This window comes from Diadema antillarum, unplaced genomic scaffold (genome assembly GCF_040938485.1).
Source record: "Diadema antillarum isolate AM-2024a unplaced genomic scaffold, OU_Dant_1.0 scf00000112, whole genome shotgun sequence".
Lineage (NCBI taxonomy): Eukaryota > Metazoa > Echinodermata > Echinoidea > Diadematoida > Diadematidae > Diadema > Diadema antillarum.
The window spans coordinates 2,761,981-2,775,428 of NW_027271001.1; the positions used below are offsets into that span (position 1 = coordinate 2,761,981).

Below are 13,448 nucleotides of genomic sequence, written 5' to 3' on the forward strand. Positions count from 1 at the left end.
ACAGATCTTGAAGATTACTCTAAAGATACTTGGAACATGTTTAGGCCTTTATGTTATAGGCCCACATATCTTCTCCTTAACGAGTTACATAACAACACAAATTGTAATCTTTATGGGGTGCTGGCAATATTCCGGAACTGTAGTTTAGAATAAAATGATTTTAAAATATTGAACGATAGACTTGTTTACTGTCACCACTTGCATATAATAGCGACATAAAATCCAGTTTACATGCAGGGCTCTATAGATTGGTTTGATTCAGGGTATAAGAAAAGTTCCCTCTTGGATTTCGAGATTGAAAACTAACATGTTCATTCTCTTACAAGAATAAAAAAGATCTTTTGGAAAGTATATATATATATATATATATATATATATATATATGCATATGTATATATGAAGAGTTTGTTCGCAAAAACCGATAAGTCCATATTTGCCAAATGGAGATATTTGCGATTAAAGGTCAAGAAAAATAAAGAGAATAGTAAGAAAATTTTTGCTTCTTTTGACCATAACTTAAAAAATGTACCTTTATGTAGTGACCAATATATCATTTACAAGGTATTATTTTGTACCTTATGACAGAGACCGTACTTCAAAATCTTCAAAAATGGTCTTATCGGTTTTTGCGAACAAACTCTTCATACATTTATAAATATTTTTTTAAAGCATAAGACAAAATCTCCATGCGTGAGAAACTATCATTGATGTGAGACCATAATAATTGCTTCTGAGCATCGGAAGCATTTTTTTTTTTTCACTGCACGCGCATTAGACCTGGAGGATAGGAAATCATATAGGCGACATATCACCCCCAGACGTGCTGTGTGTTTGCTATTGTAATCTAGGATATCGGTTTTGGCAAACCAACTATTTCAATATTGTTGACGATTAGATGGAGGGGGAATATCCTTTTTTATTTGCCTAATCTAATGCTCTTCGTGGCTAAGAGAAGAGATAAAGGCAGAGGCATAACTCCCACATGATGCTTTCTGCCTTCTTATTTTGATGGCAGTGTTGTTTGTATAAATTCAGTTTGAGTATCACATAAAGCTTTCAGTGCTCCTGCTAAATAGTTCAGATGATCGACATTACTTTGCTCTTCAAAAGCACTAACTTGAATAACTGAAAATTGCTTTTGACTTTAGCCTCTGCTTGTGAAAGGCCTTTTTGTGGTACACAGTACTTTCCTTCGTTGTTTTTTTTCCGCAACCACCGATTAGTAAAAAAGAAATGTAGCGATAAGGTAATTCACCATTCACTTTCTTTATATTTGGAGCTGATTTTATTTGACTTTTCTCTATCTATTTAAAGTTATTTACCTATATTACCTATACAACATTTATATGTTAATGTCATGCTTGATTTCAAGCTTTATTTTTTACGCAGGTACAAATCATGACCATGCCCTTGTGTGCCTTTTGGTGAGTCATTGATCTTATAATACGTAACCATGTTATCCCGACTTTCTAAAAGATTTCTGTTCTTGTTCAAAATGAGCAGATTGAATGAACTCCCATCAAAGCGGTAATAGACGCTTGAATATAGAGCAAGGGAACATTATTGATTTGAATATTAGTTTTTATAATGTTTTCACCAAACGAGGGCTTCCTACGTTAATTTTTCTACCATTTTTTTCGTCTTATTTCATTCTATTCATTCGAGTTTGTTTAAACTTATTTTTTTTTTTCCACTAAAAAAACCACATTCATGTCATGCAAGCGAAGATATTGTCCTATGTATTAGGTGTCCAGCTACCAGCGCCCTCACGCAGTCTGATTTAGTTAGTGTTATTATTTCACGCGCGGCTGGGCAAGCCGGGTACCTCGCTAAAAGTCCCTTTAATTTTAACGTATCTGCTCGTATGTAGTGGTTTTTAGCCTTCTTTACCTCGAAGTAACTGTGTTGCGAGTGATCTCTTACAAACAAGAGTATTTCATGTACACATAAGGGACAGGCGACACTTTGGAAAGCCCGATCTCGTGTTCCCGACAACTTTTGGTAAGTTCTCGATATCATGTTCGATTACCGTCGCTGTTCTCGAGTGACAGCGAGTTTCCCACGGCCCCCTGGCCTGGCGGCGCAGAGGGCTGGCCTTGCTCGCTCGCTGACAGTTGCATTTAGAGGAGTCGTTATAACACACGTTGCACGAGTGACGTGAGAGTAGCACGACGCTGCAACGACAACGTTCAAAGTTATTCCTTCTTTTACGCAGTTTTCCTCAGACTAGGTTGTTCTCCCGGTAGAGACCGTGTCTGTCTGTTCAGTCCCTAAGTTTGTCGACAGAGCTGTAATTTGTTGACTGGCATAGTCTAATCCAGTTTTACTTCTGATTAAGATTGGTGGGAGTGACGTTTTGGAGTGCTATTCAATTAGATCAAGGGACTTTTGATGCGTGAAACGCAATACAAATGTGTGGTGGGTGTTGTCAGTGGGGCGCAACATGGGGCCTCACTGTAGCTAGCTTGTTCATCATGAATATTTTACTGTTTATGAAATTGTATGACATTTAGAAGGAAATACTAGTAAGAGATAGAAGTTCTAACCTGGGAGTGGTAGGCATTAAGATTGGTACAATTAGTATTATTGTTAAACAGGCACAACTGAATGATCAAGTGCTATGAAGTAGGCCCCCACTACCAAGGCAATGGTAAGCACTGAAAGACAGATCACGTCTGGATTCTAAATGTATACTAGCACTACAAGTAGAACTCTCTAGGCAGTGTATCAGTACATGAGATAGCAGTGGGCTGTTGTAATGGGCTGTGTGCAAAGTGTGTCAAGGAATATGAATTCGACAAATAGGAATTCTAAATGAGCAGCATCAGATTTTTAGTATGAATTGATCTAAATGAATTGCGAATGTGATCATGATGTTGCAGTGCAGTATAACTTGCTCAAAGCAAGATCAAAGCCCTTTTGTGACCCCACAAAATTGTTAATTACGTTCAGTTCGATTAATGTATGCCACAGCCCCTAACTTTGTTTGCTACGAGTCACTTCTTGTTCATGAAGTCGTGCAGTACGATACACATGCAGGGGCTGTGCTAGGTCATATCAGAAAAGTCTGGCCTCACTTGCATAACTGGCACAGGCCATGCAACAGCAAAGATCACGGTGCCCTGTAATTGACCTTTCCAGAGCCTGGCTGTGAACTATCACATCGTAACAAGTCCAGTGCAGTGTATGGCATCTATAGGCATATAGCAGCATCCTGCTCAGCTCAGCGCTGCTCTATACTGCTGTTCAGTTTCTCTGCCTTTCTCTCTCTCTCTCTCCGTCTTTCTCTCACTCTCTACACTTCTCCTTCCTACTATCATTCAGTCGGCATCTCCCAGTATCATATGCGTGTTTGCACTCATGTATTGGGAGTATGTATTGCATGTAGACAGCGTACACATGTCATATGACAGCAAACATTGCATACATGTAGGTAAATACTGTAGAAGACTGTGTAGTAGCAGTTAGGGGAATGTGTCTTTATGCTCACTTTGCTGTTAGACATCAGAAGAGACCTCTTCTTCCTGAAATTCAAGGATTACAGTTGAAAAAAATGAAGATATTTCACTGTGTTATTATTGCAATAGGCCTATTTTGTTCACATCTTTGTGACATTTGGAGTGCTTTAAAATTGTTTTGATGTTCAGCAGTACTCAGTGCAGATAGTCACCTTTCTTCCCAAAAGGTAATGATATGTGGCTACTGGCAATAAACGTTGACATTTCTGCCAACATTTCCTTCACCAGCAACTCAGAAGAAAGTACAGAATTACTGGACAGGTATGTGAGAGGTACAGTAGTCAAGGTTACCGGGTTATTCAGTTTTTATCATCAGACATATCTCTTCCCATTGCATTTTGGAAATTGATTTATACAGTGTATTGAGCAACATGACTTTTAAAAAAAAGCATAAACCCATGAAATTTTAGTGCAGTGGTTAAGTATATGTATATAATTATGATTTGTTGAATGTTTGTAAACCTTCTGTAGCCCCTCATGCACAATTTGTTCATATCCATTAAAAAAATGAAATCATGTTAGTTGTGCCATGATTGCAAACTTTACACCACATATGTCAAATGATTGAAGTTTTATATTTCATAAAGAATGATAATGTCATCTTATTCCCTCTTATCCATACATTTAGTGGCATATCAAAGGGGATATGGCCTACCGCAAAGATTTTTTGTTTATTTATTATTTTTTTTGAATAGTAGTTTTGCAAACTTTTCACTTGGCTTGTCTATTCATGCCAAGGCTAGAAAAGGGATATCTTTCCTCCCTGAATTTACTATGCAGTCATTTAGATCACGTTGTAGACAATGTGTATTTAGTTTGTAGCATGTGCAAAGCTCATTGGGTAGTGTGTGGTGCAAGTGTGCAAATGAACATAATTGTAAAAGTTCAGGATTCTGTTCTTAAACTTTGACCATTGCTGCTCACCTGTAAAATAAAGTCTATTATTGCTTCATCAGAATGGTGCAGTTTATGTACAACTGTACTATGTGTTTTAGATATACAGCTTGAATCGATGGTTTGACAAGTAAAAAATATTGTATTACAATTGATATCATGTCTAATGGCTCTGAAGACCTTGACCATGAGTGCCCCAGGGCTTGGCCTCCTGTTGAGCTATTCACAGAGGTGAGGTCTTGTGTTTGTTTTGTTTTGTTTTTAGACTGTATGTGGGTGGATGAGGGGTTGAAGAATAATTTGGAATTCTGGGGTTGGGGGATAGAATGTGGTACTGATGAGAGAGATTTCTATGAGTGTAGTTTATGCTGGTTTACAGTATGTACCAGTTATTAGTAACTACATAGAGAGTGTGTGCATAAAGTTTCTCTCATAGTGCAATATACCAATACATATGATATCTAGAGTATGATGTCAGGCTGTGTGAGAAAGGACATTATTAACCAGTTGCAGACTACAATGTAGTCTTGAGTATACTGGAGCAGGTGTCTATGGGAAATGTGTGTGATTATAGCAAATCAGCCCATCCTCAATGGGTTAAGCCTGGCTAAGGAGGCTAAGGTAGGCTAAGGAGGCTAAGGTAGGCAATAGATGCAAATGTCCCTTGGGCATACTGTATTTGTCTTGTATACATTCATTCAGCCAACAGTACTCGTTACTCTGTTTATCCACATCCCAAGGGTTTACTGTTGCACCAGTAAATGGCATTCTTTTGTGATGTACAATGTACTCCCAGGTGTACATGTATACCTAGTATGATGCCGAGATTTGGCCAGTTTTGTTCCAATTCTGGTTCTACTGTGGGGCTTTCACATAGGAAATTTCAGTTTGCAATGGACTTTGCACAGTAGAATAGTCAACTGCTGAAGGATGTGATAGTTAACCAGTTACAGTACTAGGGGTAGATGTGAATTAATGTTACACCACTGAGACGTTGCATCAATTGTGTTACTGTATAAGTGGCTTCTTTCGCGTACAGAAACTTTCGCGGTTTCCATCGGTGCGGACTTTTTCGCGTGTGTTTAAATTCGCGGTCGGTAATGATAGCATTGTACAAGCGACGAGTTCAAAACATTTTCGCGTGATGTTAAATTCGCGGTTCAACCTCAAAGCGCGAAAAGCGCGAAAATAAAACCACCGCGAAAGAAACCACTTTTACAGTATGCAGACATTAAACACTGTAGGGTTACTATAGTATTGTAATATTTAATATTTCAAACATGACTGAATTTTGTAACATCTTAAAAGTAAATTCAAAGTATGGCAGCTATCATTTTCTGACACTACCTTTAGACCAATTCTCTGCTGTGATAGTTTCAGGAATATGAAATGTCTCAAATCCTGAGTGGCGAACAAGTGATTTTTGTGTTTTCAGTATGAAAGCTTGACTTCATTCATCAGTCTTTGTAAGGCTGGAAACCCTTGGCAGGTCTCAGACAAGAGCTTGGGTTGTCATGGATACAGCTCTGGGAAGGAAGTCTGCTTGGATTTTGTGTGTATTGATAAACTTCTGTAATGTACACACACACACCTACATGTGTGTGTGTGTGTGTGTACTTAAGATTCTGTAGGTGACAGGGAGCTTCATAGCATAAATTACATCAAATTTTGGAGCAATTAGATGTTATTTTCATATGATACTACTGGTACTACTTGATTAAGGCATAAAACCCCCAAATATCACAACCTATGTCAACAAGTGTTGGATTAGAAAAAAAGAAAAACAGCCAGCAACAGTAAAGTTGTTCAAGCATCAAACAAAATATTCCTGTCATCATAGGAATGTGAAACCCCTTAATGCTGTACAACTGTGTAGACACAGAACCCAGAGAAGGGCGCATACTTGTATACTGTTCAATGCCTTCTTTGATTTGGTTGTTAAAAATTTACTAAAGTTCTAAAAGACTCTGCCAACTGTGGTAAAACTGGGCGTGGCAAACCTCACAGCTATGATGAACATGCTTTTCTTTTTAGAGGACTTTGATATTTTGCACAGATTTTCTACATTTGACAAAACACAAGGTGATTTTTAAAGGGATGGTACAGTATTGGTGGAGATGAGAATTGGGCTTTTAACTTTCTGCGAGATGCCAAGAAAACACTTATGAAATAGTACAGAGCATAACATTTTAAGAGGAATCCAAAGTTTATTAAATGAAAATTGGGTTTGGAATAACCGAAACATCCAAAAACAAAGTAAAACAAAGTGATCGTAATAAAGTGTGGGTCCCACAATTTATAAGAATCGCTCTGTTTTGGATATCTCAGCCATTTCAAAACCAATTTTCATCAAGTAAACGTTGAATTACTCGTAGAATTACATGCTCTTTCATATTTTGATATAATGTTTCTCATTATCTCAACTGAAAATGTTGGAAACCTGAAATCAGGTCTCAACCAAAACTATACGATCCCTTTAACCGAAAAAGGTTTTATTCATTATATGTACACACACACACACACACACACACACACACACACACACACACACACACACACACACACACACACACACACACATGTATATTGTACATTACAATTCTCTTTTCCTCTTTCTATTAAGGTACATAAACATAAAGATAGATAAAAGAGAGCTAGAGAGAGAGTGAGACAGACAGAGACAGACAGAATCTGTCTGTGTGAATAAGGAAATCCTTTGGGGGGCTCAGAAGACCTGGAGGAATTTCCCAAAGTGTGAATCAATACTGCCACAAAAGCAAATCCGGACCAGGCCTTTGTGGGGTAATCCTCTGAAGTATTGACCTATTTGCCCGGTATCCATTCATGCAGTGGAAGTGGTTGGCCAGTGATTGAGGGCAGGGTCTCCTCTTGTCCCAGGCACTGTTACCTGGGAGGGGTGGGGCGGGGACGTCTCACTGACCCTTTGTAGGTGTGGGGGACCGTCACTTTTCAAGAAGTAGGTCTGCTTCGCCAGTCAACATTTTGACAAACTTTGACGCCATTGAATATTCGAAAAGGAAATATTTCTGCTGAAAAAAAAGGACAATCATATTGCACTGTGCTATTAACTCCTTGCACAATGCTTGGCAAGCAGACTAATCAATATTCTTACCTGTGAGTATTGGTTTCTTTTCACACTTTGCAAACTTGTCTTGTTTTATCAAATGGAATCCGTTGGTGACAGTACTACTATTGGTACTCAAAATAGACGTTCACAAGTACAGTACCTCTTAAAGTATAGGATGGGGGCAGGGAAATAACAAATTCACTTTTCCTAGCGAAAGTAAAATGCATGCAATAGTACTTTTCTACACAGTGCATGGAATGCCAATGGCAGTTTACAAAAGTTTCATGCCACAAAAAAGGCCATCGGCTCCCATTAGCAAAAGATTCATGCCGTGAATATTTTGGCTTTACAGTACATATATGTACAAGTAGGTACTACAATGGTTTGTTAGACCTTCACTAGTAAACAAACTTACATTTTAACAACTTTTAAAGAATCAGATCTCTGTTTTCACATCACATTACCTGTGTTTTGGGCGCTTAAAAATAAACAGACTAAATAACTAAAGTCTTGCATTGCTAGATTTAGGGAAATGAAGAAGGATTTTTGACTTTCGGATATGGATCTGAAAATATCTAGTGTTAAATATTCCTCCATTTCACCACTACTGCAACTTCACCTTTGAAAGGAGATACAGACACATGATACCCATCACCATGCACTGGTTTAGAGGCTAGTGACAAAAGTTTGAAACTTCTGTACCGAACCCTCACAAGTTTGTGGACATTCCAGTGTATGGGCAGCACCTCCCACAAGTGACCAAAGGCCTTCCTTGTGCAAAACTTGTGAGGTAATGATGAGAAGCAGAGAAGGCAGAGAGATATATATGCAATGTGGTTTTGCAGAACTTTGCTATCATTGGCAGCTATATGAGAAACCATCAATATTGAACAGACTCACAGTAAATAAGCCTCTCTGAGTGTAATAGTACATGACCCCAGAGTGATGCATGACATATGACCACACATATGTACACCATTGTTTCTGGTGAGAGCCTAAAGGGCATTAACACCATTTACATCCAGTTGAGTGAGTGTTCTTCAGCTTTTCAATTGAGCATGTCAAACGTTGTGTTATCCATTCAAACGAATTCACTATATTGCACATTGGGTGGGGGTGGGGGGGGGGGGGGAGGGTGGGTAGGCTTGTGAATGTAACACACACCGATCAGCCGCTTGTTTCAATCTATTCTGAAGTCATTATACTTGTTCTGACTGATCAATTCTGAAAGGCAATTTATTGCTACAGTCTGTACGAGCTCACTATCTCATGATGTTCTAAGCCAAAGACAAGAGGAAATGATGAGACATTGAGACTGTTCCAGTAAGACAGAAGAGATGTAAACAAAGTAGATAAGATGCATACACAGGTTCACTGCTCTTGCTTGGAAAAAACACAACCACTTTCCCCATGTTTGAGGAGATCTGAAGAAGATTTAAGACTTTAGAGAAATTGTCAGTGTTTGTTTTCATATGTATTGGATACAGGGTGAGGTAGTATACTTATTTTCACTGCAAGTGAAATTCCATTGTGTCGAAATAACTGCATATTAAGTAGGTGTTCTTACTCATGGTATGTATATCACCCACAGGCCATTTTCATATCAACATGTGAATCAGAACTTCAGACTTTGCCCGTCAAACACAATAGAGAAAATATGTGTCTCATTATCGCTCATTGTGTCCCGGGAATGAAAAGTAGCTTCTGTAGACTTAATAGGGACCCTTTGTCAGGTGGTATCTTTGATGAGCCACCAGTAATTGCTCGTCAAACAACCGTTTATCGTTCACAGGTTTCAAAAGTTCATATAGCCCCCTTTCCTCTCCTCTGGAGGGGAGTGTGTGAATAATGTGACCAATTTTTTTTGATTTGCTTTGAATCAAAGAAACAAAGATAAAATACATCCTATGATTGTTTTTGTTTTTGTTTTTGGTTGTGTGTGTATGTGTGTGTGTGTGTGGGGGGGGGGCTGGTTTGTCTTTTTCTTGTATGTGTGTGTCTGTGGGTGTGTGTATTTGTGTGCTCAAGGTAAATATAGCAGAATATTCAAAAGAAGTGTAGATCCAAATAAAGCGCAGTTGGCATGAGAGTTCTGTGTCTTCCTTGGAAGAGCTTTTAGAAGTGAGATATTGGACTTTTACTGCATTATAGTGTGGTATGAAAACACAAAGTGTAGGTTGAAAGTCATTCCCTGTCCTGTGTTTTTTGAACCAGAAGAGTGTGCATTTTGCTTTAAATAGGAAATTGGGAAGTAGTTATGCTTTTCAGCACAATTTTACTTGATGCTGATGAGTATTCGACAAGCAATGATTACCTGTGGTACTAATGTGTCTGTCAGTGCCGTCACATGTTAAACATGTTCTGCGATATTGTATGCTGCACAGCTGCGAGCTCCCCACTCCCTTGTTCTTACGCCGTCTTTTAAAACCCGTTGAGGATGGGCTGAAACATGCATTTCCCATAGACACCTGCCCAAGTGTGCTCGGGACTCGTCTTCAGCGGGTTAATCCGCATGCAGAAAAGCGTGCTCAGTCTAACAGCACAGCGAGGCAATGAAAGAGAAGTGAAACATCAATAAGTGCTTTATACATTTCCCTCGATCTGTCGGTCTGAAAGGGGGTGTTATGAAGTGCTGGAGCTGGCAGACAGGCCAAGTTCACTTGACTCCACACTCGAGAGGCAGATGGCTGGAGGAAGAAATATGCATTCAGAGTCCTGCAGTAGTGCTGCACAGTTGCCTACTTTTGGTTTGATTCTGTACCCGAGATAGAACTGGCAGAAATGTGCAGGTACCACATCTGGTATGGTGAAGTAAAGCTGGTGATTAATGGGGATTATGTCAGTCCGTTACCATGCTTTCACCATGCCAGCACTTTAATACTCATGGTGCTTGCCAATCTGGCAATCAATCATATGGATGGATGTGAAAAACTTTGCTTCAAACCACATGACTTGCTGCAATCCTCCCACTCATACTTGTACAAGTCATGCTTGCATAGGCTCTCCAGTTGTAATTGCAAAAAAATAAATAAACACCTACAGCATAGGATCTGACATTGATAAACTGAAAGAAGGGCCTACATGTCATTTGCTGCTGTTCATTAAATGAAGAAAGTGCTTAGAGGATTTATGAGCGAAAATTCTCAGGACATTTTATAATACTTTTCTTCGTAATGGGTGTGACTTGGATTAATAGCTCTGGTTTGACTGAGAGTTGCTTCCTGCTACATCTTAGGAAGAATATATGATTCTATTAGGAATGATATATAGGAAAGTGCACCATATCCTGGGACATTTTGGAAGCACATTCATGCATGTTTTAATGTTTACATTTAGAAATTTGAAGCCAGAGGGAAATAGATGTATGACATGACAATTAAATGGAGAAAAAAGAGCCTACCTAACAACAATGACAAATCAGTTATACCTCCTGCTGAAATGGAATGTTTTTGATTTATTACTGAAATGAATTTCATGTCAATGTGAGCTAATATACAGATATCCCTATGATTTTAGAAAATATGTGGTAGCTAAGCAAATTTTTCAAAATGTATGTTCTGAAATGCGGTTGTTTCCCTTCCAACTGCACGTCCCAACCCAGCCTCAATATTTCATGGCAGACCTCAACTATTAGAAAAACCTGATGCAGTCACACTTTTCTACGAGGGTACATTTTAACAGCAAACTCATGTTATGGCACCTGATACGGGTTTGCATGTGCTTGCAGGTTTTGAAGCAGCCATCAGAATACAATGCCCCCCCCCCCCCCCCCCCCCCCCCCCCCCCGAAAAGACGGTAGAGCTGCATTCATTTTTTTTTTCTGTGTTTGCCTTATCCAGAAAATGATACAGTATAAAGCGAGTGAGACCGGTGATCGTTAGCTAGTCATATAAAAGCCCCAATTTATTTTTCACGTGTCTTCCCTATAGCAAGAAGTAGAAAAAAAAAAGAATCAATGTAGGTGCTTGAGTGTGAGTGAAGCTACACGTATTCTCCTGCCTCATGCCCAATATGGCAGACTGAGACAATAACCAAGCAAAAGTAAACAAACAGGCCTGACCAGAAAAAAAAAAAGGAAAATGCAAATGGAAATTCTCCCTGTTAAGAGGTCTTTGCTGCCCTCACAGGGCAGCTGGAGGGGGTGGCTAGATTTTGTGAGAAGGTGAAGTAAAGGAGGGCTGGCCCAGCAAAGAAACGAGAATGACTTGATGTTCCCAGTCTGCGGCATGACTCGCGCATTTTGATTGGCTCGTTTAGAGCAGGAGTCCCAGAGTGCAAGTGACAAGTGAGTAATGATCGGTAATTTTTCGGAGTCTCTGCCTCGCGACTTGCGTGCCTGGCACATGTTGCTCTGTAATGCTGCTAATTTTCCGGAACTGCTGCAAGAAATGTGCAAGGAGACATGGCAGTATCATCGCTCATGCTTACATATGTCTAAACTTCAACAACTTTTTTTTCCTCTTGTAGTTGTTGAAAACATTAGCACGTGTTCATATTTGTATGTATTTTCTTCGCTCCTGCAGATCACCCCACACCAACGGATTTATTGGATTATACTAATCTGGATCATTTTGCTGGGTGGTGCTTGGATATATTGAGGTCAGTGTGGATTGCAGAACATGTGTAATGCATGCAAGAGATTCGCCTTGATTGGAGAGGGGCAACCGTGAAGACAACACATACACCATACACTGTCAGTATTATTCGGATCTTGCGGATCAACGTCGGTACAAGACCTATCAAATCCAGACACGGACACTCTTGAAACATTTTGCAGAGGAGGTTCGATTCCGCAATAGAGAGCCATGAGTAACCAGCCACCTCAGCAACCCCACCCTCACCAACACCCACACTCACCCCATGCCCCACCCCCTACCAGCTCCCCTGCACCTGATGGTGTGGGGAAACCCCCTCCAGGTGTAGGGGGAGGTGGTAGTGGTGGCGGTGGTGGCAGCGGTGGGGGTGGGATGGGGGAGCCCCTGTCGCCACCGGACATGGCAAGACATAATGGTGGTGCATTGTCCCCAGACAGGGGCCCACTGCCGACAGGGGAACATGGGTACGACCCAGACCGAGCCAGGAAATTGGAGGTAAGACTGTTTAACCCATTGAACACTAGCTTTATGCGGTGGTGTAATAAACCTTTGGCTGTAGTACCTCCCATGGAAAGTGGTTGCCATATTTGCTGTCATAGCTTGTCAGAAATTATACACTGCGTGGTCCAAAACTATTTCTTAGGTATTCATAAATGGTGATATGATGAGGTATATAAATTGTGATGTGCAAATATAAGTTAAGAATTATGAGTTGTGAAAATTTATGTCAAGTTTCAGTTCTCTTATTTTTATTTTTGTTTTTTTGGTGGGGTTGAATTTGTCATGTTCAATCTTAAAATGGACAAGAAGTGATAGCTGAATATTAACATTCACACTGGTGACATTAACCTTTCTGTTTGTATTTGAACTCATATAATGTTACTGTTTTACAATCAAATTTATGCAATAGTTTGGTTTTGATGTAAAGACAGATTCCTTTCATTATCCCAAAATGTTATTTGAGCTATGAAAGGGACACTTCGTACAAATGGGCCAGCATTTCTTGGTGCGGGTAAGTTCTTGTATAATTTGTGATATAACCATTGCAGTGTTTCTCACAGTAAGCACCTGTATGGATTAGCTTGCTCACTAAAGAGCCAATGCCATGTGACGGATCAGCTCGTAACCGCTCCGTGACATGTGGTGCAAAAAAAAAAAATGTTTTAGTGCCCCGCATGCTTTGGGAATTCATGTGCCGCAGATTGACGACGTTTGCAGCGTGTGGCTGCAGTCGTCTCCCTGTGTCATGATCGTGTGGGAGAGTGTGTCTGGTGAGGCAGGCGTGCCCAGGTCTAGCACACTTAGCACCGTCTGTGCCCAATGACTGGTGGTCTGGCGTGCAGCGCAGGACTG

General features: G+C 39.9%; 1 protein-coding gene across 1 annotated transcript in view; it reads left to right on the forward strand.

The window, feature by feature from the left end:
- Positions 1-1,857: 1,857 nt before the first annotated feature.
- Positions 1,858-13,448, forward strand: part of LOC139719624 (uncharacterized) — a 233,238-nt gene continuing 221,647 nt past the window's right edge. Inside the window, exons 1-2 of the mRNA XM_071631032.1 lie at positions 1,858-2,001; positions 12,024-12,590. Coding sequence (XP_071487133.1) covers positions 12,306-12,590 — 285 coding nt within the window. The 5' untranslated portion in view covers positions 1,858-2,001; positions 12,024-12,305. The remainder of the gene's footprint in view (positions 2,002-12,023; positions 12,591-13,448) is intronic.